The sequence below is a fragment of the Chiloscyllium plagiosum genome, chromosome 37 (genome assembly GCF_004010195.1).
Source record: "Chiloscyllium plagiosum isolate BGI_BamShark_2017 chromosome 37, ASM401019v2, whole genome shotgun sequence".
Lineage (NCBI taxonomy): Eukaryota > Metazoa > Chordata > Chondrichthyes > Orectolobiformes > Hemiscylliidae > Chiloscyllium > Chiloscyllium plagiosum.
In genome coordinates, this window is record NC_057746.1 from 7,547,328 (window position 1) to 7,567,537 (window position 20,210).

The 20,210-nt window shown below is 40.5% G+C and overlaps 1 protein-coding gene across 1 annotated transcript in view; it reads left to right on the forward strand.

Annotated features, from left to right (window-relative positions):
• The window catches only part of LOC122541279 (complement C4-A-like), a 128,292-nt gene extending 109,914 nt beyond the window's left edge, over positions 1-18,378 (forward strand). The window contains exons 20-27 of the mRNA XM_043677903.1: positions 2,303-2,442; positions 5,421-5,630; positions 6,643-6,694; positions 8,370-8,453; positions 12,536-12,739; positions 15,336-15,411; positions 16,266-16,422; positions 18,184-18,378. Coding sequence (XP_043533838.1) covers positions 2,303-2,442; positions 5,421-5,630; positions 6,643-6,694; positions 8,370-8,453; positions 12,536-12,739; positions 15,336-15,411; positions 16,266-16,422; positions 18,184-18,363 — 1,103 coding nt within the window. The 3' untranslated portion in view covers positions 18,364-18,378. The remainder of the gene's footprint in view (positions 1-2,302; positions 2,443-5,420; positions 5,631-6,642; positions 6,695-8,369; positions 8,454-12,535; positions 12,740-15,335; positions 15,412-16,265; positions 16,423-18,183) is intronic.
• Positions 18,379-20,210: the final 1,832 nt, after the last annotated feature.

A 20,210-nucleotide genomic window follows, 5' to 3' on the forward strand; every position in this document is an offset into this window, starting at 1 on the left:
CAAGCGCGCGTAATTCTGTGGGTTTTGGACAGTTATGCAAAAGGGTAAGACCGGTCCTTGGGTAAAAATGGCAAATTTGGAGAAGGCCTATTCCGACAGTATTAATCAGGAATTAGTAAAATTGGATTAGGGGAAGCTGCTTGAAGATAAATTCACATCTCAGGTGTAGGAGTCTTTTAAAGGTTGATGGGAGGTCAGGACCAGTATGTTCCTGTGAGAATGACACTGAAGGTGGTAACATTCAGGAGCCTTGGATAAAGAAATATGTTGTAAGTTGAGTTAAAAGAATAAATAAAGCATTTTAGGAAACAGGACATTAAGAAAGAAGACATTAGGAGGGGCCATGATATATTTTGCATAGAGGATAAAGGAGATTTCCAAGGCATTTCAGACATATAATTGGGACCAAGATGGTAACTTGGGGAAAAAACAGCTCCACTGAAGAACAAAGGTGGGAATTAACTTGTGGAGCCAGAAAAAGTGAGTGAGGTCCAGAAGGAATATTTTGTATTCACAAAGAAAGGTAGAGATGATGGTAAGTTTAAATAGGAATTTACGCTCAGGCATGTCAGGATGAGGTGTTGAGTGTCTTGAGAAAATGTTAAGGTTGATAATTCCCCACTTCCTGACGGAATCGATCCAGGATAAGGCAGGAGATTGCTGGAACTTTGTCAGAAATCATTGTCTCTTCTTTAGTCATAGGTCAGGTCTAACATCTGTAGAATAGCCAAAGTGGTTCAAGAAGGGCAACAGAGATAATCCAAGAAATGATTGACTGGTGAGCCATATAATAGTGGTAGGGAAATTATTGAAGAAGGGTCTTAGGGACAGGATGCAGTTAGAGATGGCTGGTCTTATTAATGATAACAAGAATGGCTTTATGCTACGGAGGTCTGATCTTACAAACTTGATTGAGTTTTTTGAGGAAGTGACAAAGGCAATAATAATTTATGAGGCTAAGGCAGTGGTGGATATTGTCTACATAGAATTTACTGGAACATTGCTCAAGGTCCCTCATGGGAGGCTGGTCCAGAAGAACAAATCAGATCGAATCCATGGTGAGTTGACAAGTTGGATGGAAAGTTGGCTTGGCCATAGGAGACAGGTTAGTTGTGGAGAGGTATTTCTCTCACCACAGATCTGCGTCCAGTAGTATTCTGCAAGGATCACTGTTAGGATTTCGAGTGATGGTCACATGTGTGTGTATTGTTTGGATGAAAATGGCGATGGTTTGATAAATAAGTTTGCAGATGACACTAAAACCTGTGGAATTGGGGAAAGTGAGGAAGGATATCATGGAAACAGCAGGACAGAGATGGGTGGAGAAAAGTTGGGTGGAGAAATGGCAGATGGTGTTTAATGCAGGTAAATGTGAAGTGATGCATTTTGTGGGTTTTGGACAGTTATGCAAAAGGGTAAGACCTGTCCTTGGGTAAAAATGGCAAATTTGGAGAAGGCCTATTCCGACAGTATTAATCAGGAATTAGTAAAATTGGATTAGGGGAAGCTGCTTGAAGATAAATTCACATCTCAGGTGTAGGACGGTGCTTCCAGGGAGATGTAGAAGCAGATACAATAGCAAAGTTTAAGAGGTATTCAGACGGACACATGAACAGGAAGAGGACAGAGTGGTATCAACCACAAATGTAATTAATTTAGAATCCCCTCATGATCAGTGCAGACATGATTGGCCAAAGACCTGTTTTGGTGATGTACTATTCTATGTTCTAATCATTCTGCTTAAGCTCAATGAATGATTCTAAATTCAGCACAAACTCAAAAGAATTTTCTTTTCATACAGCCATGTTAACCTTTACTGATGATGCCAGTATTTTGTCTGTGTAGTGTTTAAACTGCATCAATAAATGATTTGAGCTTTTCCACGATTATTTAATTCAAACCAATGGACATGTTTTCTTTTTCTCTCCTTTCTTAAATGAGAGATTACATTTGGTGTCTTCTAATACGTTCAGGCAATTCGAGAATCATGAATTTGTGTTTAATGCTGTCACAGACGTTATCGCTGCAGACACCTCAGTTGGAACCCGTTATCATTGTGTGCAGGATATACCAGGTTTAAGGCTAGGGTTTGTCCACCTGTCTGCCTTAGCAATGCCTATTGGCTAATGTGTGACTACCATATGTGCAGTCCGCAGTGATAATGGGATTGGCTAGCAGTTATGTCTTTTGTGCTGTCGCTGTGTTATTGTGTAGCTATGTAAATATTTCAAGGAAGCATTGGACGATTTTAAAAATGAATTAAACAATGGTGAGAATATTCTTTGTTTTTTTTAACTTTAAGGATTCTGTATTGCTGAACCAAAGAAGATGAAAGTGTTCAAACCATTTTTTATATCCATGAAGCTACCATATTCTGTCAAGAGGAATGAGCAGTTGGATGTGAGAGCAGTGTTGTACAATTACCTGCCCGAAGAACTTGAGGTAAGAAAATGTGTGATCATGTCTGTGTGTATGTGAAAGTGTCTCTTATTGTGTGTGTGTCTATTATTGTGTGTACGTGCATGTGTGTATGAGTGTGTTTGTGAGAGAGAGAGTGTGTATTACTGTGTCTGTGTGTGTGCACGCTATCTGGAGAAGGTCACCTATTAATTGACAATAGCTCAGTGATTGGCACTGCTGCCTTACAGCATCAGGGACCTGGGTTTGATTTCATCCTTGGCTGACTGCCTGTTGACACATTCTCCTTGGGTCTGTGTCGGTTTCTTCAAAGTCCTCTGGTTTCCTCCCCCAGTCTGAGGATGTGCAGATTGGTCATGTTAAAATGCCCATAGTGTCCTGGGATGTGTAGGCTAGGTGGATTACTCCCTAGTAATGCAGGGTGACATGGTAGGTGGTGTGGGTCTGGGTGGACTCTATTGGGCCGAATGGCCTGCTTTCATACTGCAATGGTTCTATGCTGTAATTCTTAGAGATGTCTAAGTAAAGAAACCAGACACCTTGAAGATTATGATTTAATAAGATAAGCTGTGTTGCTGTGCTCACATGTGTAGGTCAGCAACTTCTCTTCAGATCGAAATCACTGACCATCCCTTACACTTTTTTTGTGGAATGTGGGCATCCCTGGCTGGCCAACAATTATTAACCATCTCTAGTTCCATTTGAGAAGGTGGTGGTGAGTAGCCTTCATGAAGGTCACCTGCTCTGGGTTGACCACAAAGAGGGAATTCCAGGAATTTGACCAGCAACAGTGAAGATATTTCCAAGTTAGGGTGGTAAACGTCATGGAGGGGAACATGCGACTGATGTTCCTATGTGCCTGCAGTCCTTCTCCCTTTCTATGGAAGTGACTGTGTATTTGGAAGATGCTGTCTCAGGATTGTGGTGAATTGCTGCAGTGTATCTTGGAGGTAGTACACACTCCTGCTGTGAAGCTTCAGTGATGAAGGGAGTGTATGTTCGGGGATCTGGTGCCAAACAAGCATGCTGCTTTATCCTGGACAGTTGTAAGCTTCTTGAGTGTTGGAGCTGCACCCATCCAGGCAAGTGAGGAGTATTCCACTACACTCCTGACTTATGCTTTGGAGATGATGGACAGACTTTAGTGAGTCAGGAAGAGCCGCAGTATTCCTAGCCTCTGACCTACTCTTGTAGCCTCTGTGTCCATCTGGCGAGTCCAGTTGAATTTCTGGTCAATGGTAAAACCCAATGATGCTGATTATGGGGAATTCAATGATGGTAACGCCATTGAACGTCAAGGGCCGTTGGTTAGATTGTCTCTTTTTTTTTAGATTAGATTAGATTACTTAGATTACTTACAGTGTGGAAACAGGCCCTTCGGCCCAACAAGTCCACACCGACCCGCCGAAGCGTAACCCACCCATACCCCTACATTTACCCCTTTACCTAACACTACGGGCAATTTAGCATGGCCAATTCACCTGACTTGCACATCTTTGGAGTGTGGGAGGAAACCGGAGCACCCGGAGGAAACCCACGCAGACACGGGGAGAATGTGCAAACTCCACACAGTCAGTCGCCTGAGGCGGGAATTGAACCCGGGTCTCTGGCGCTGCGAGGCAGCAGTGCTAACCACTGTGCCACCGGGCCGCCCACTCTTCCTAGTGATGGCTCAAGCCTGGAGTTCATGTGGTGCAAATGTTACTTGCCACTTGTCAGACTATTTCTGAGGCATCTCAGGTGCAAAGAGTGTCACCCGGTGGAACCAAAAAAATGTCCAAAGAGGTGGCACGGTGGCTCAGTGGTTAGCATCGCTGCCTCACAGCACCACGGTCCCAGGGTCGATTCCCGCCTTGGGCGACTGTCTGTGTAGAGTTTGCACATTCTCCTCGTGTCTGCGCGGCTTTCCTCCAGGTACTCCGGTTTCCTCCCACAGTCTAAAGATGTGCATGTCAGGTGAATTAGCCATGCCAAATTGCCCACAGTGTTAGATGCATTAGTCAGATGGTTACTCTTTGGAGAGTCAGTGTGGACTGGTTGGGCTGAAGGGCCTGTTTCCGCACTGTAGGGAATCTAATCTAATCAGATAACACCAACAGGGAAATGCATTTATAGAGGATCATTCAGTGATCTAACCCATCTCTTCTGGATCCATTCCTGATGAAGGGCTTATGCCTGAAACATTGATTCTCCTGCACCTCGGATGCTGTTTGACCTGCTGTGCTTTTCCAGCAACACACTCTTGACTCTAATCTCCAGCATCTGCAGTCCTCACTTTCTTCTAACCCATGTTTTCCGCTAATACATATGGGGAAGGCAATAGAAACCCACCTCCTGTGATACTTTCACTTGTTATATTACTCATAAGCCTTTGATGTTAGTATGGTTGTGAAGAGTTAGTATGGAAGAGAGTTCCAAATTCTTACCAGTTATTTGTTAGTTTAGTCTTGCCCTTCTGAACAGACCGAGGGATGTCACTGTACCCAAAAGACTGTAGTGGTTCAAAAAGGCAGTTCACCTCCATTGTCACAAGGGGAATTGGGGATGGGTAATAAATGCTGGTTGAACCCGTGGTGCTCACATGCCATAAATAAACCAAAAAAATTCTATTCGATTTATCTGTTGTTATATTAAACTACATTTTGTATTTCTTGCCTTGCCAAGCAATACTCTACCTAATTGACCCGTCTCATGATGTTTGGAATCAATGTTCGTACAGAACTCATGATTTGCCCTCTTGATACAAAACAGACAAATCCTCCCTAATCCTTACAATCTCTGTGTTCTTTCTGACAGATGTGTTTTGCATATTTTCAGCTGCATCTATGTCCTTTGGTATCTGTATCACAAATATTCCCTGTGCAAATGCTCCTCACAGCAGAATTCCAATCTGATTTTCATTGCTACAATAATATTGCACAAGAAAATACTTCAATGATATGTGCATCAATTTAGTTATTTTTGTGAAAAATATTGTGTGTGTGTGTGTGTATTTCCTGTAGGTTTTCGTGTACATGAGAGAAGCAGAGGGGCTGTGCAGTCCTGCTGTTTCAAGGAATAATGCAAGGAAAGTTCTGATCAAAGCAAATTCGGCTGCCTCGGTTCACTTTGCTATTGCTCCATTGGTCGTTGGCAACATGCCTATCAATGTTATTGCTTTCAGCAATACCATGATGTACGAGGATGCTGTGTTAAAATATCTTAAAGTTGTGGTAAGTAGGATAGTGCATGTTGATTAGCAAGCTCTGCTGCATGATATGTTAGAGTAACACGATATAACAGTTTGTGTGCCATTTTTGTAAATTCTGAAATGCCTTACCTTTAAAGGAGTACTGAATTAGATAGTTTATAACACCTAAATTTCAAGATAGTGGAATTAGCTGTTTTGCTCTTTGAAAGAGACTCAAGGAATTAAGTTAATCAGAAAGTGGTTTGTGTGCTGTATTATCTTACAATACGGCACAGACTCTGGTTAGCCACATAAAGGTAGGAGATTTATCTCTGCTGAATTAGGAAAAATTATGACATTGTGTAACAGTCAAGGATACTCACATTGGTTAATTCTTAGTTATTAATCATTAATTAAGAACATGCTGCAAGCTGCTTCATTTCGAGCAAGTGAAAAAGTGTTGACTGGCGCAGGTTATTTAAATTTCTTTTTCTGCTTTGTGCCTTTGTAACTGTGAAGGGGACAATGTTGTATTCCAGTTATACAAAGTCTCAAGTTTGTCATTGAAGATTGTAAACACCTTCAGGAAGGATATATTAGCCCGAGAATAAAGGCAGCACCAACCGGGCAGCATCTCACCACAATCACATAGTTTATGTTCTCAGTAAGGATTTCAGTAATTGAACTTGTTATCCCCAGAATACATTAGTTAAGTTCTGATAAAATTTAATCTTCAAGGTGCTCAATTAAAATTGACTGGAATGATTAAAGACAATGTTTTCAAATGGTGCCATTTTCTAGGGTGAAGATGTAAATCAAAGCTTTGCCGTTCAGCATGTTGCTAGTAGAGAACCCAAAACAAAGCTCTCCAGTGAAAGAAATATGTGAACTCAATTCAACATTTTGTAACTGAAAACAATAGCGTTTGATAACTCAGCCAAGCCAAAAACGATTATTATTATATCGGCTAAGATTGTGTTTAATGGCATTCCAGATCTAAGAAATTACTGACTTGATAATATTTTAATTAACTTCTTTCTCACTCTACCTGGCAGCCTGAAGGTGTACTTGTGTCAGAAGAATCAAGCATCCTCATAAATCCCAAAGGTGAGAGAAATGTAGCTTCCAATAGGCAGTAGTAACACAGTTCATTTCATTGAACTCACAAAGCAACAGTTTGACTTGATAAGGGGAGTACAATTCCTTATACGTAACTTGTAAGATTGGAATTCACCTCATAAATTGCAGACAAAATTTCTGAAAGCACAAAATAAAATAAATTTTCACTAACACCTGTTAGTTTTCTAATTCTCAATTGTGTGCAACTCCAGAACCAAAGCAACATGCTCACTACCAACCCTGCCTCAACTTTGAATGAGTCTTAGAATATTTTTAGCACATAAGTAGGCAATTGGACCTGCAATGTTACTGCAGGTGTCATTTAAGAGAACCATAGACAGCACCGTGATATATCCCAATCTTCCAACATTTGTTTTCCTGCCAGATTGTTGTCATAATCTATATGTACTACAATCCCAAAAAGCTTACCTCCAAATGTAATCAGTTTTGCTGAGAAGACAGCTTCTGCTTACGGCATATTGAAACTGCAATGAAAAATAAAAAGATCCACAGTAAAGTAAAGTCGCAGAAAAGAAAAATGTAAAAGTAAGTAGGCATTGCTGCAACTGGATAAAATATTAGTGAGAGCGCGTCTGGGCTATTGTGTATTATTTTGGTCCTTTTACTTGAGGAGGCCTGTGGCTGAGGGCTGAGGCAAAGCAGAGTAGGTTCAATAGGTTAATTTGTTTCTTTCCTGATGACGGGTTCCTGCCCAAAACATCGATTTTCCTGCTCCTCAGATGCTGCCTGATCTGCTGTGCTTTTCCAGCACCACTGTAATCTTGACTCAATAGGTTAATTTCAGGGACGAGGGATTAGTCTCGTGAAGAACGATTGAGCAGTTAAAGCCTGTGCTCTGGAATTTAGAAAAACGAGAGGAGATCTCATTGAGGTACAGAACATAGAACATGCAGCACAGTACAGGCCCTACTACCCTCAATGTTATACCAACCTTTTATCCTACTCTAAGATCAGAATAATCTCCATACCTTTCACTTTACTATCATCCATGTGCCGGTACAAGAGTCGCTTAAATGTCTGTAATGTATCTGACTCTGCTATCACTGCTGGAACTAAATTCCACACACCCACCACTCTCTGTGTAAAGAACCTACCTCTGACATCTCCCCTAAACCTTCCTCCAATCACCTTAAGATCATGCCCCCTCCTGATAGACATTTCTGCCCTGGGAAAAAGTCTCTTGCTCTGCACTCTATATGTCTCATCATCTTCTACACCTCCATCAAGTCACTTCTCATCCTTCTTCGCTCCAATGAGAAGAGCCCTAACTCCCTCAACCTTTCTTCATAAGACATGCCCTCCAATCCAGGCAGCATCCTGGTAAATCTTTGTGAATGAGTGGAATGGGTGAAAACAGAAGTGTGAGAGATGGGTCAGACATGGCTAAAGTTGACCATGTCATGTCAGATGCAGCCCAGTAGAAATTGGGATCACAAACCAGACATGACACAGATGGGGAAAATGTGAGGATGGAATGAAGTCTGTGCAGGAAGCACAGTTTGAGGAAGTTTAGGCAAGCCATTGGCAAGTGATGACATGTTAGGAGTCATGAAAAAATGTTTCAGATTTGCAGCATCCACGGGGATTATGTATTTTCTTGTACATTCCAGGGTTGTCATCCTAAACGCTTTGTCTTTTCCAGTGAGAAGCAGCTATGAAATATTGGAAGCAGAGCCGTCTAACTTGGTACCTGACACTGATAATTATATGTACATCCGAGCCACAGGTAATTATAAATTGCATTTTTGATTTCGCAGCCTGTCTTTTGGCAAAGTCGATGAGGAGATTTCATTGTGTCCTTGAAGTGTTCAAGTGATAGCTGAAAAAACATGGGTGTACATTAGCCTAACTTAATGGAAGTAATATTATAAGATTGGTTCACAGTTCCTCAAAGTAAGAGAGGTGAGGCATATAGAAAATGGAAACAATGGTAGTCAATTTACTCCCTATGCCATTCAACTATGTTATGAAAAATCACCTCACATTTCTCAACCCATCTGACTGTGAAGCTTCCAACATATAATGTTTTTGTGTCTGCACAGTTGTCTCTATCATTAGGGCGGCATGGTGGCTGAGTGGTTAGCACTACTGCCTCACAGCGCCAGGGACCTGTGTTTGATTCCAGCCTTGGACAACTGTCTGTATGGAGTTTGCACATTCTCCCCGTGTCTGGGTGGGGGTGCTCTGGTTTCTTCCCACAATCCAAAGATGTGCAGGTTAGGTGAATTGGCCATACTAAATTGCCCACAGTGTTCAGGATGTGTAGGTTAGGTACATTACTCAGGGCTAATGTTGGGGAACGGGTCTGGATGGGTTACTCTCTGGAGGGTCAGTGTGGACTTGTTGGGCCGAAGGATCTATTTGCACACTGTAGGGATTCTATGATCTATTATTGCATTAGAGTGTCAGCCTGAAATTTGTATTTCAATCTGAAGTGAGGAGCTCATTCTTTGGCTTCAAAGACATGAAGAGTAACTGAAAACCACAGGAACAATATATGCTGGGAATTAGAAACAAAAACAGAAATAGCTGGAAATCCCCAGCAGGTCTGGCAGCATCTGTGGAGAGAAATCTAAGTTAACATTTTGGGTCCAGTCACCCTTCTTCAGGACTGAATTGAAGTTCTGAAGAAGGGTTGCGGGACCCTAAACGTCAACTCTGATTTCTCTTTGCAGATCAGTTGAGATTTTCTAGCTATTTCTGTTTACGCTGATGAAAATTAATTGTTGACTCAAACAATCTCAGAATTTTTTGCACCTCGAAAATATTGCTCTTGCAATGTCTCCGCAAAGGCCAGTATTCTGTCAACAAGTCACCGTTTATTTACCCCTGCAATGACCAGGACACTGGTACAGCTCCATCAGAGTCAAATAGATGTCTGAAACTCCAGTTTTTATTTGTCACCAGGGCTCCGTGACTGGATCAGATTAACAGCCCCAATCAGGGAACTTAAATTCTATAAGGTCCACAATGGCTGACATTGTTACAATCCGTACATCCCTATCCCTCTGATGTCAAGAACATAGACCAGTTGTTTTTTTCATCGCTCCTTCTGGGGTGTTTTAGCACTGAGTCGGGCTCCTCCGTCTCTTCCTCAGATAAGGGCAGCGTGTAATGCACAGTAGCTCATCTCTCGTGCCTGGAGCGTCTCAGAAAAAAAAAATCTGGTTGTAACGGCCCTTTGGTATTCTCTATCACCACCAGCTGCTTTGGTTTTTGCCAGGACTGGATCTTTCTACAATAAAAGTCTGATGCTGTTGGCTGTGACTGGAAGTGTGTCCTGAAAATTTAAAACCATTACAGACTCTGACAGTGGCTGCACCATCAGTAGTGTATCTGCCATTGGGAGGTGCTCGATGCATCTGCCTTCATTCCTTGGCCTCCCAGATATACACTTACTATTAGAGCCCTCGACTATCAGCCTGAAGTTATGGGCTGCAATGTTTTGTCCTTTTCACTGGATCTAACATGTGTTTGTGGTCCATTATTATTGCAAATCGATATCCGGATTTATTGGTGAAACGTCCTGACTCCAAATATGAGTACTAATCCTTCTTTCCCTATCTGGGTGTATTTATGCTCTACATTAGACAAAGTCCTGGTTGCATATACTCTTGGGTTCAAGGTTTGTATAAAGATTGGTATCTTGGGTGCCGGTTGCCATGGTTATGGGTATGTTCGCCGAGCTGAGGATTTGATTTGCAGATGTTTCGTCCCCTATCTAGGTGACAACTTCCCTATGTTGGAGCCTCCTGTGAAGCGCTGCTGTACTGCGTCTTCTGGAATTTATTTGGTTCCGTTCCTGCTGCTTCCGGTTGCTGGTTCTGATTGTTCACTGTAGTGGCCGGTATATCGGACCTTGGTCTATGTGCTTGTTGATGGAGTCTGTAGCTGAGTGCCATGCTTCTCGAAATTCTATGTTTAGCTTGTCATATGATCGTTATGTTGTCCTTGTCATCTATGTGTATAGATACTAGGGTCAGCTGGTCATCACAGTTAGTGGCTAGTTGGTGTCCATGGAGGCAGATTGCTAGTTGTTTGCCTGTTTGTCCTGTATAGTGTTGTGTGCAGTCTTTGAATGGAATATTGTAAATTATGTTTATCCTCCGCATGATGGGTATAGGGTCTTTTGTTCTGGTGAGTTGTTGTTCTTACTGGGTGTTCCCCTCCTTTGGGCCACCTATGAGCCAGTGCTACCTTGATACCTTACTTGGGGTCATACTGTGCTGACACCTGAGAGGACAGTAACTATTTCTTCACTTCCCTGAAAGTTATGGCAGGGAAAGACCGAACCTTCCGTACAGAAGTGGAAGCCGGGCCATTTTCGATCATTCTCATTTTATTTTCCAAAGGGTGTAATCCAGTTTTGTTGACTCTGTAGCCCAAATAAGTAAGTCGGGATGCCTGGAACACACATTTCTCCCTTCTAAGGTGTAGATCCACCTGGAAGAAATGTCCAAGAACTGTGTCCACATTCTCTGCGTGCTTCTTATTGGTCTTCCTGGTTATTAGCACATAGGAACCTAAGAACATAAGAACCAGGAGCTGGAGCAGGCTGTCCGGCCCTTCGAGTCTGCTCCACCATTCAATAAGATCATGGCTGATCTCTTCGTGGACTCAGATCCACTTACCCACACTCTCACCGTTTCCCTTAATTCCTTCATTTTTCTAAAAAAAAAACCCTACCTTAGCTTTAAAAACATCAACTGAAGTAGCACCAACTATTTCATTGGGAGACAAATTCCACAGATTAACAATGCTCTGGGTGAAGAAGTTCCTTCTCAATTTAGACCTAAATCTGCTCCCTCTAATCTTGGGGCTATGTCCTCTTGTCCTCGTTTCACCTGCCAATGGAAACATTCTCTCTGCTTCTATCTTATTGATTCTCTTCATAATTTCCCAGTGATAAAACCAGTTGTAGTGCCTATTTGTAGTCCAGTTAGGCTTCAGCGATAGATGTTTTTGCATGGTTATGTCATTAATGCACATACCAATCGGTCCCTCAGCACCTCATTAAGGGTAAAGCCAATCTCACATGCCTCTGCCAGTCATCTTAACCAAATCCACCATTCCAAAACAGAGTGCCTTGGTTCTCAAATTGCTGAATAAAACTGATAATGTTCCAGAATTAGAAGAGGGTTGGAGTTGTAACATTCCTGAACCAAACCTATCAACTCTTGAAAGGTTTAGCATCAAAGAAAGCTAGGCTCCTCATAACTGAAAAAGCTTTCAGGATGATTACTCGGTGCTTTTCAATTACACTAATGTCATTTTCCCAGAAAAGGGAGGCATCCTTTCCACATTCTGGGCCCAATCTTTGACAGCAGCATTGAATGAGTCAAGCTTTCCAAATAATGCATGATGCAAGCAATCCTTACTCCAACTTTGAGATGACTGATGTGAGAGTTTCTTTAGGATGTGCTTTGCTCTTGCTACCACTGAAATAATTCCACAGAGGCTGGTATCCCATCACCTATTCATCATTTATTTACATGTGAAAAGTCCTTGACTCTGGCACAGCCTTATCAGAGACAACTCCAAGAGTGAACAGGATATGTGTCACTCCTGTTTGTACCTGTCAGCCAGGGCTCACTGGTTGACCCAGGTTAACAATTCCAAACAAAGATCTCATATTCTGTGCGGTCCACTTGACTGACCTTGCTACAATCACTGCAGTTCTATGCAGGAAACCATTTCCATACTGCAAGAAGAGTATTGAAAGTGCAATAAACTCTGTTTAGATCTGAGAAGAGAAACATAATTTGTCGCTTTCTAAACCAATACTTCACTTGAACCCTGCTGTTTTAGGGACAATAATGGGAGAGGCAGTGGAAAATTCGCTAAGTGCTGCTGGAATTGACAAGCTAATCAAAGTGCCAACTGGCTGTGCAGAGCAAACAGCAATGCATATGGCCCCTACAGTCTTTGTCGTCGAATACCTCGACCAAAGCGATCAGTGGCTGTCACTTAAAGCCGAACGCAAGGATGAAGCAATCTTTCACATTGAAACAGGTAAGCTTCTTTCCTTTAGCTTAACATGGAATCCAGCAACAAACCTTTTTAATTAAATTCATCCCTTATTGCTTCTATTCTATCCATTCAGCAAGAAAGGATTTAGCTGTGCATGTTTGCTTCTCTATTTCCGGAGGTAACTCCCATTCGACTTGACGCTCACTGTGCAAATTGACCTTGACTACAGTTTGAATTGTATTTATGTTGTATTTATGTTGTATGAACCTTAAGTTATTCTGTAAGAGAAGCATTCAAACCATTTATGAGGCAATGCTTGATAGAAAGTCCTGCATTTGATTTGTCAGTGAACTCAATCATCAAGATCTAACATGAATTGAGTTTACTTTGCTCATGTAATTGGAACAATTTTAACTGCTTTTGCAAAGAGATGGCATTTGCATTGTACTCAAGTAGCCTCTTGTGATGCATCCATCTCTGGGTATGTTAAATCGCATTTGCTGTTTCAATTGACTGAAGAAAGGGAATGTCCAAACTGAATTTTCAGAATGTTTCTACACCCTTTTTTAGCTGACAGTTATAGAATCATAGAGATGTACAGCATGGAAATAGACCCTTCAGTCCAACTCATCCCTGCCTACCAGATATCCTAAATAATTCTAGTCCCATTTTTCAGCATTTGGCCCATATCCCTATAAACCCTTCCTGTCCATATGCCCATCCAGAAGCCTTTTAAATGTTGGACTTGTACCAACTTCCACCACTTCCTCTGGCAACTCATTCCATACACGCACCACCCTCTGCAAGAGCAAGTTGCCCTTCGGACCCTTTTAAATCTTTCTGCTCACTTCCTAAACTCATGCACTCCAGTTTTTTGGATTCCTCTGCCTCAGGGAAAAGACCTTGTCTATTTAGCCTATCTATGCCCCTCATGAGTTTATAAATCTCCATAAGGTCACCCTTCAGCCTCCAACGCTCCAGAGAAAATGCACCAGCCTCTCCCTGTAGCTCAAACTCTAATTTTGGCAACATCCTTGTAGACCTTTTCTGAACCTTTTCAAGTTTCACAGTATGCTTCCTGTGGCATGGTGACTTGAATTGCAACAGTATTCCGGGTCTGGAACTCCTGATTTGGAAATTTCTGGAAGTCTGCATTGTTAGCAGGGAGTTAGATTAATACCAGCATGAATGTCAGATTTCTTTTACAGTATTAAAATACAAAGTAAGAATAAAAAAATTGACTTAACTGTAACTGTAAATCGAAGCACTTAACAAATCAATCAATATAGTAACTACTATTAATTAATGAATTGTTCCATAATAGTAACATCCCAAGGACACATCTTTTGTAAAAGGTGGAATTCAGTAAAAAGATAGTCTCACAGGCAATTCTCCAGTCCATGGAGGAAAACATCAAGAAAAAACTCTGGGAGAGAGAATAGCAAGGAAAGATGTGCTGCAGTTTCCAAATCCAGCTTCATTATCCCAGCAACTGCAGCTGAAAAACTAAAAATAAAGATCCTGGCTTTGTAGGAGCTTAACCCCACCCATTCAGGCTGCTTCTATTGTTCCAAACATAGGGGGGAAAAACCCAAAAGCCTCACATTCTGTTTACTTTGTGGGTTTTGAAGCAGGCCAATCAGTATCTCTGCTTTCAACCTTTCTTATTAAATAAACAAGGACATAAAACATCTCTTGGAGCCATTGTATCAGCACAACAACAATATGCATTTTATCATATGTTCTCATCACAGAAACGACGCTATCTTAAAATCTGTATTATCGTTTACTTAGTTTTATATAACACCTATAAGAATAAAAATACATTATTGTTAAATTATACAACAATTAACTTTGAAGTCCTCTGTCACATTAGGTCTTCAAACTTAGTGAGTGTGAAGAGAATGTAAGTCTAAATGTTCATCAAAGCTGTATTGTTGTGAAGTGTTTCAAGTTTAATGTTTCTTCATAACTGGATTAAAATACATCAATAGATTTTAAAATTTCATTTTATTTTACCTCTCTGATCAGACTTGATGACAGAAAATCTGAGCATCTAGATTAGAGTGATGCTGGAAAAGCATAGCAGGTCAGGCAGCACCCTCCTGCTCCTCAGATGCTGCCTGACCTGCTGTGCTTTTCCAGCACCACTCTAATCTGGCCTCTGATCTCCAGCATCTGCAGTCCTCACTTTTGCCTAACAAAAAATCTGATACAATCATGAAAACTTCGGCTGAAATGTTACCTGCATAGTCTGTTTGAGGAAAGGCTGAGTTTGTTTGAAATCCCTGATGGCTGTTCTAGGAAGCATAGCTTCACAGTGATCAGATGAAGCAAACCTGTGCAGACTTGAGCTTAAAACAGCCACTTAAAGTTGAACACCTTGATCATATTGACTCTACATTTTCTACCCTCAAAGGAAAATAAGCACAGGCTGTGTCAGTACCCTCATTATTGAAATCCTTTAGTTCAGGCATCATTCTGACAGAGATGATTTCCATCACATCTGTGCAAATAATCTTATTCCACAAATGAGATGCTATTGCATCAAATTGCATCTTGTTTATATTAAATTGAGGTAATTGCGATATAATTTTTTTTTCTTGGTTTGTAACAACCATGCTATATTCCTTTCCAGGGTATAATAGGATTTTGGGATATAAGAAAGACGATGGGTCCTATGGAGCCTGGAAAACTCATCCGAGCAGCACATGGTGCGTGTGTCATACTGCGTTCACCTACATGTTCTCATCTCATCTTAATCTACATCTGTTTTCACTCAGATTTTCATTAGAATACTTTTGAGAAGTGATAAATCATTGGAGGATAATATTAAGGGTAGAGTTTGTTATAATTCACACTTTGGTGTAATTAAAAAGCACAGGACAAGCCAACGTTTTATTTCAATTAAAGTAGATTGTTTGATAATTGTTAGAATGTTTATTCAGGAAAAAAACACAATTAATTAAACTAAGATTGCATCTTTGCTTATTAGAATGCCCAGTCATATGGAGCTTCATGGGACAAAATATGACCTAGACTGCCTAAAGGTGGCATGGTGGCACATTGTTTGGCACTGCTGCCTCACAATGTTAGGGATTTGGTTCAATTCGACCCTTGGATGACTGTCTGTGTGGAGTTTGCATATTCTCCCCATGCCTGCAGGCTTTCTTCTGGATGCTCCGGTTTCCTGTATAGTTGAAATATGTGCAGGTTAGACGGATTATCCGTAGTGTCTAGGGATATGTAGTATAGGTGGATTAACTATGGGAAATGCAGGGTTACAGGGATGGGATGGGATAATGTTTGGAGGGTCAGTGTGGACTCGATGGGCCAAATGGCCTGCTACCTCACTGTAGGGATTCTCTCATGAGAGTTTAATAGAAGACTGGTCAAGGAAAGAAATGACAAGGTGCATCTCAAATTGAGCCAAGGAAGTTGGTGTGCTGAAACTGAATTTTTAAAGTTTTGGATAAGGCCACTAAAAATGACATGTATCAAATTAAGAATGTGCCATTGTAATTTGAGTGTTCCAACGGGTGCACATTACAGTTTTGTTTCTTTTCAGGTTGACTGCGTTTGTTGTAAAAATACTCTCAATGGCACGAGCACAAATTGTTGTCAATGACAAATTCATCCAGGAATCTGTGGCCTATCTCATCCATGAACAAAAAATATCTGGAGCATTTGAAGATCCCCATCCAGTGATAACCAGAGACATACAGGTCCTGCCCATATACGCTGCTTCTACTTCTTTTGTTAATGTTTCACTGAGTGCACTTTGTTTCTCCTTTTTGGTATTGCTATACAATTGTTGGCTGTTACACTCTTATGTGTCCTTGCACATTCAATGGTCTCAAAACTGCCAGCAGTGTGCGTACCTTCTCCACCCCAATAATGCCGTCAGCTCACTCTCGACTTAGTTCTTACTTAAAATATTCTGATCAATCAAAGTTCATTTTGAGGGAAATGTAGTTATCTGTCCAGAAAAGCTGATTTTGATTGGCATGAACTGTAGTGAAATTGAATATAGTCTCCAAAACGAGATTCCTTATAGGCTTATATGCACTACAAAATAATTGCTTCCCACAGGTATTGTGTGCATATTTATTTTTTCTCAGATTACCTAAGATCTTTTCTTTGTTTATTCCTGTTGTGTAGATTTCCAGTCAGATCCATAAATACAGGTTGATGTAGTCACTGTTTTAATGTGGTATTGAAGGACGACGTGTGACCTTTGGAGTCTCATTCCATCATAAACTGGAATGAATCTTCAAACTGCTCCAAATCTCTATTGGTGACTTGACGGGGCTGTAAATTTCCAAGTGTTAGCAATGGCTGCATGAAGTATGGCACTTTTTTTGTTGCACTATTCATCTTAATTGCTCCTCATCAGCCATTCAGGCTTTGGAACCATTTTAATTTTTCTTTCTTGACTTGTCCAAGATCGTTCATGATTGTGAACATCATGACAACAATCTGTTAGATTGATAGGACATATAGGATTGGATCTATTTTATCCCGTCTATAAATAGAAATGCAGTATAGCTTACAAAACCACTTCTGGGCAGCATGCTGGCTCAGTGGTTAGCATTGCTGCCTCACTTCATTCGGACCCGATTTCAATTCTAGCCTCAGGCGACTGTTTATGTGCAGTTTATGTGTTCTCTCTGTGTCAGCGTGGGTTTCTGCTGGGTGCTCTGGTTTCCTCTCACACTCCAAAGAAGTACAGATCCTTATATGTGCTTTCTTATGCATGACCTAAATGCTTGACTTCTTGCTAGCAATCAGTGACTTGGACAAACTAACTGGAGATGAATTAAAGACCTTTTGACATGATTTCCTGCCAGATTCTCTTCAATTCCTCTATGTGTACATGACAACTTCCATGATCTTTTTTGATGTGATGTCTGAAATGACAGTCTAGTTCTAAATATTTGTAATGCAGTGTTTCCAGGTGCCTGTTACAACATGCTCACGAATGTACACTTCAAAAGATACTTTCATATCCTCATTGGATTTTGATAGTATCATTGAATACAATCCTTCAAACTCTGTAATAAATATTTAAATTTCCAACAATATTTGCATGTTGTTTTTAGTGCACATTATTGATTAGTTGATGTTATTACTCATATTATATGCATTACTGATGTTATTACATATAAATATTGTATATATATATGCAAGTTAACAAGTTGATGGTGATGCTGTCCTCACTCACAGGATAATAACACTGTCCTTCTTCTACATCCCACAATTCCCTGTGCAAATTGGCGGAAAAGAAGGCAGTTTTCGTAAAATTGATCTGTGCTTCCATCAGTTGATTGAGGTTAATTCAGGAGTTTGTACAGGCCAATAACTCCAAGAGTTTGCAAGCCTGAACAAAACTACTGGCTCATATTGGTTCAATAAAGAGAAAGGATTGGAACAGAGTATGTTTTAATTAAGTCACTAGATGTATCATATGAGTTTCTCTTCCTTAGGGTGGAGTCAGTGGAACTGAAAAGGATGTTTCCCTCACAGCGTTTGTGGCAATAGCATTGCATCATTCCTTGGCGGCTTTCCAACAGAATAATATTGCAGAGATTTCACGAGTGGTAAGAATGCACCTTCTTTTACTTCTCTTTATCTCACTTTACAACAATTGGCAACTACAGAAATAACTTTCAGCTGATGAGATGTGAAAATAATGGTGTTTCCAAGTTGCTTTGGAAAATACACAAAAATGCAACACTGAAAATCTGTAGCATTAACAATAACCATTGCATGGCTGACAAATAGAGTGCATTTTGTTCAGTGTACTAACGCTCTAAAAAAAATCAACCATGGCTGACAAAAGAAACAAGGGATTATAACATATTAATACAATTACAGTGGCCAGAAATTATAGTAAGTATAAGGATTAGATTATCTTTACAATACAACAAATCAGGGTTAAGAAACTGAAAAAGAAACAGAGTTGTGTAGTAAGACCACTTTGACAAAAAGCACTATGAAAGCTTCTTGAGGTATGGGGAAAAATTGCCAACGATAAATAAAGAGCAATTAGAAGCAAAATGAGCAGAAATTATATTGGGAAGTAGAGAAATGATAGAGAAAGTTTTGTTTGTGTCTGTTTTTCACTCGGAAGATACAGTAAATCTCCTAGGATTAGAGATCAGAGTAGGTGGGAGAATGAGGACTAGAATGACATTTGTATTAGTAACAAATTTGCACTGGAGAAATTAATGGTACTGAAAGCTAACATGGTCCCAGTACCTGATATTCTGCATTCCACAGCATTAGCAGATCTGACTCCAGATTTTTGATGAATTTGTATTTATTTAACAAAATTTCATAGATTCTGGATTCCTGGAGGTTAAAATTGGAAGAAGGCCCATCAAACTATTTAAGATAAGGAAAAGGAGAAAGAAGGCGAAAATGAGCTACACAAACATCAGCTATACATCAGTAGTACGGAAAATGCATGAGTCCATCATAAAACATGTTAAATTAACAATAGGATTTTTAAAAAAATGCTGAGTAGAGAACAGCATCAATATGTCAATGGAAAATCATCTTTGAAAACTTAATGTAATTTATTGTATGCTGGTCGCTGACAAAATATTTAATATGGGGGAGAGATCAACGGACATTTTATATTTGAATCCTCAGAATGTTTTTGATAATGCCCCACACAGGTGGTTGGTTAACAAAGACGAATAGTTTAATGGAAAATGCTGTGGTCTGGGTGAAGAGTTGGGTAGCAGTCAGCAAACAAAGAGGAGGTGTAGTCACTGGAACAAGGTCAGCGAGGTGGACCTCATAGAATAAGAGTTCCCTGATTGGAACAGATTAACAGCTCCAATAAGGGTGTCCTGGCTGACAGATATAAACAGGAGAGTCCACAGTTCTGTTCACTCCAGGAGCCAGCTCTGGGCTAGCTGTGTCAGTGTCATGTACTACGCAAATATAGATAAAAGGTGATTTGGTGACTGGATGCCAGCCTTCGTGGGTTACTTGCATAGGTGTATCTGCATCATTGTCAGATTATGACTCATCATGTATCTGAGGAACGCAGTTGGGATGCAACTGTTCACAGCATATGCCGATGATGTAAACATGGGGATAAAATGTAATATATTCTGTTTTGGAGATGATTCAAAGCCAGGGATGAATAAATGTTCCAAGGAATTTCTTTTCCTTTTCAACATGATTTGGAAAGGGTTGATGATTAGGCTAGCGAATGGGAGATAGAACATAACATAAACAAAAAACATGTGTTTATCTACTTTGACATGAAGAGCAGATGGTGGACATTTTGGATGTCAAGGACCAGTTTGAACCAAAGGGCCTGTTACAGTTTTGTCGAACTCCATGACTCTATGACTCCACAGATGCTGTCAGACCAGTTGAATTTCCCACTGATTTCTGTTTTTGTTTCTGATTTCCAGCAAACCACATTTCCGTGTTTTGTTTGTTTGTGTTGAATAATTTTATTAGGTCAGATTAATTTACTTTTCAAGAATGC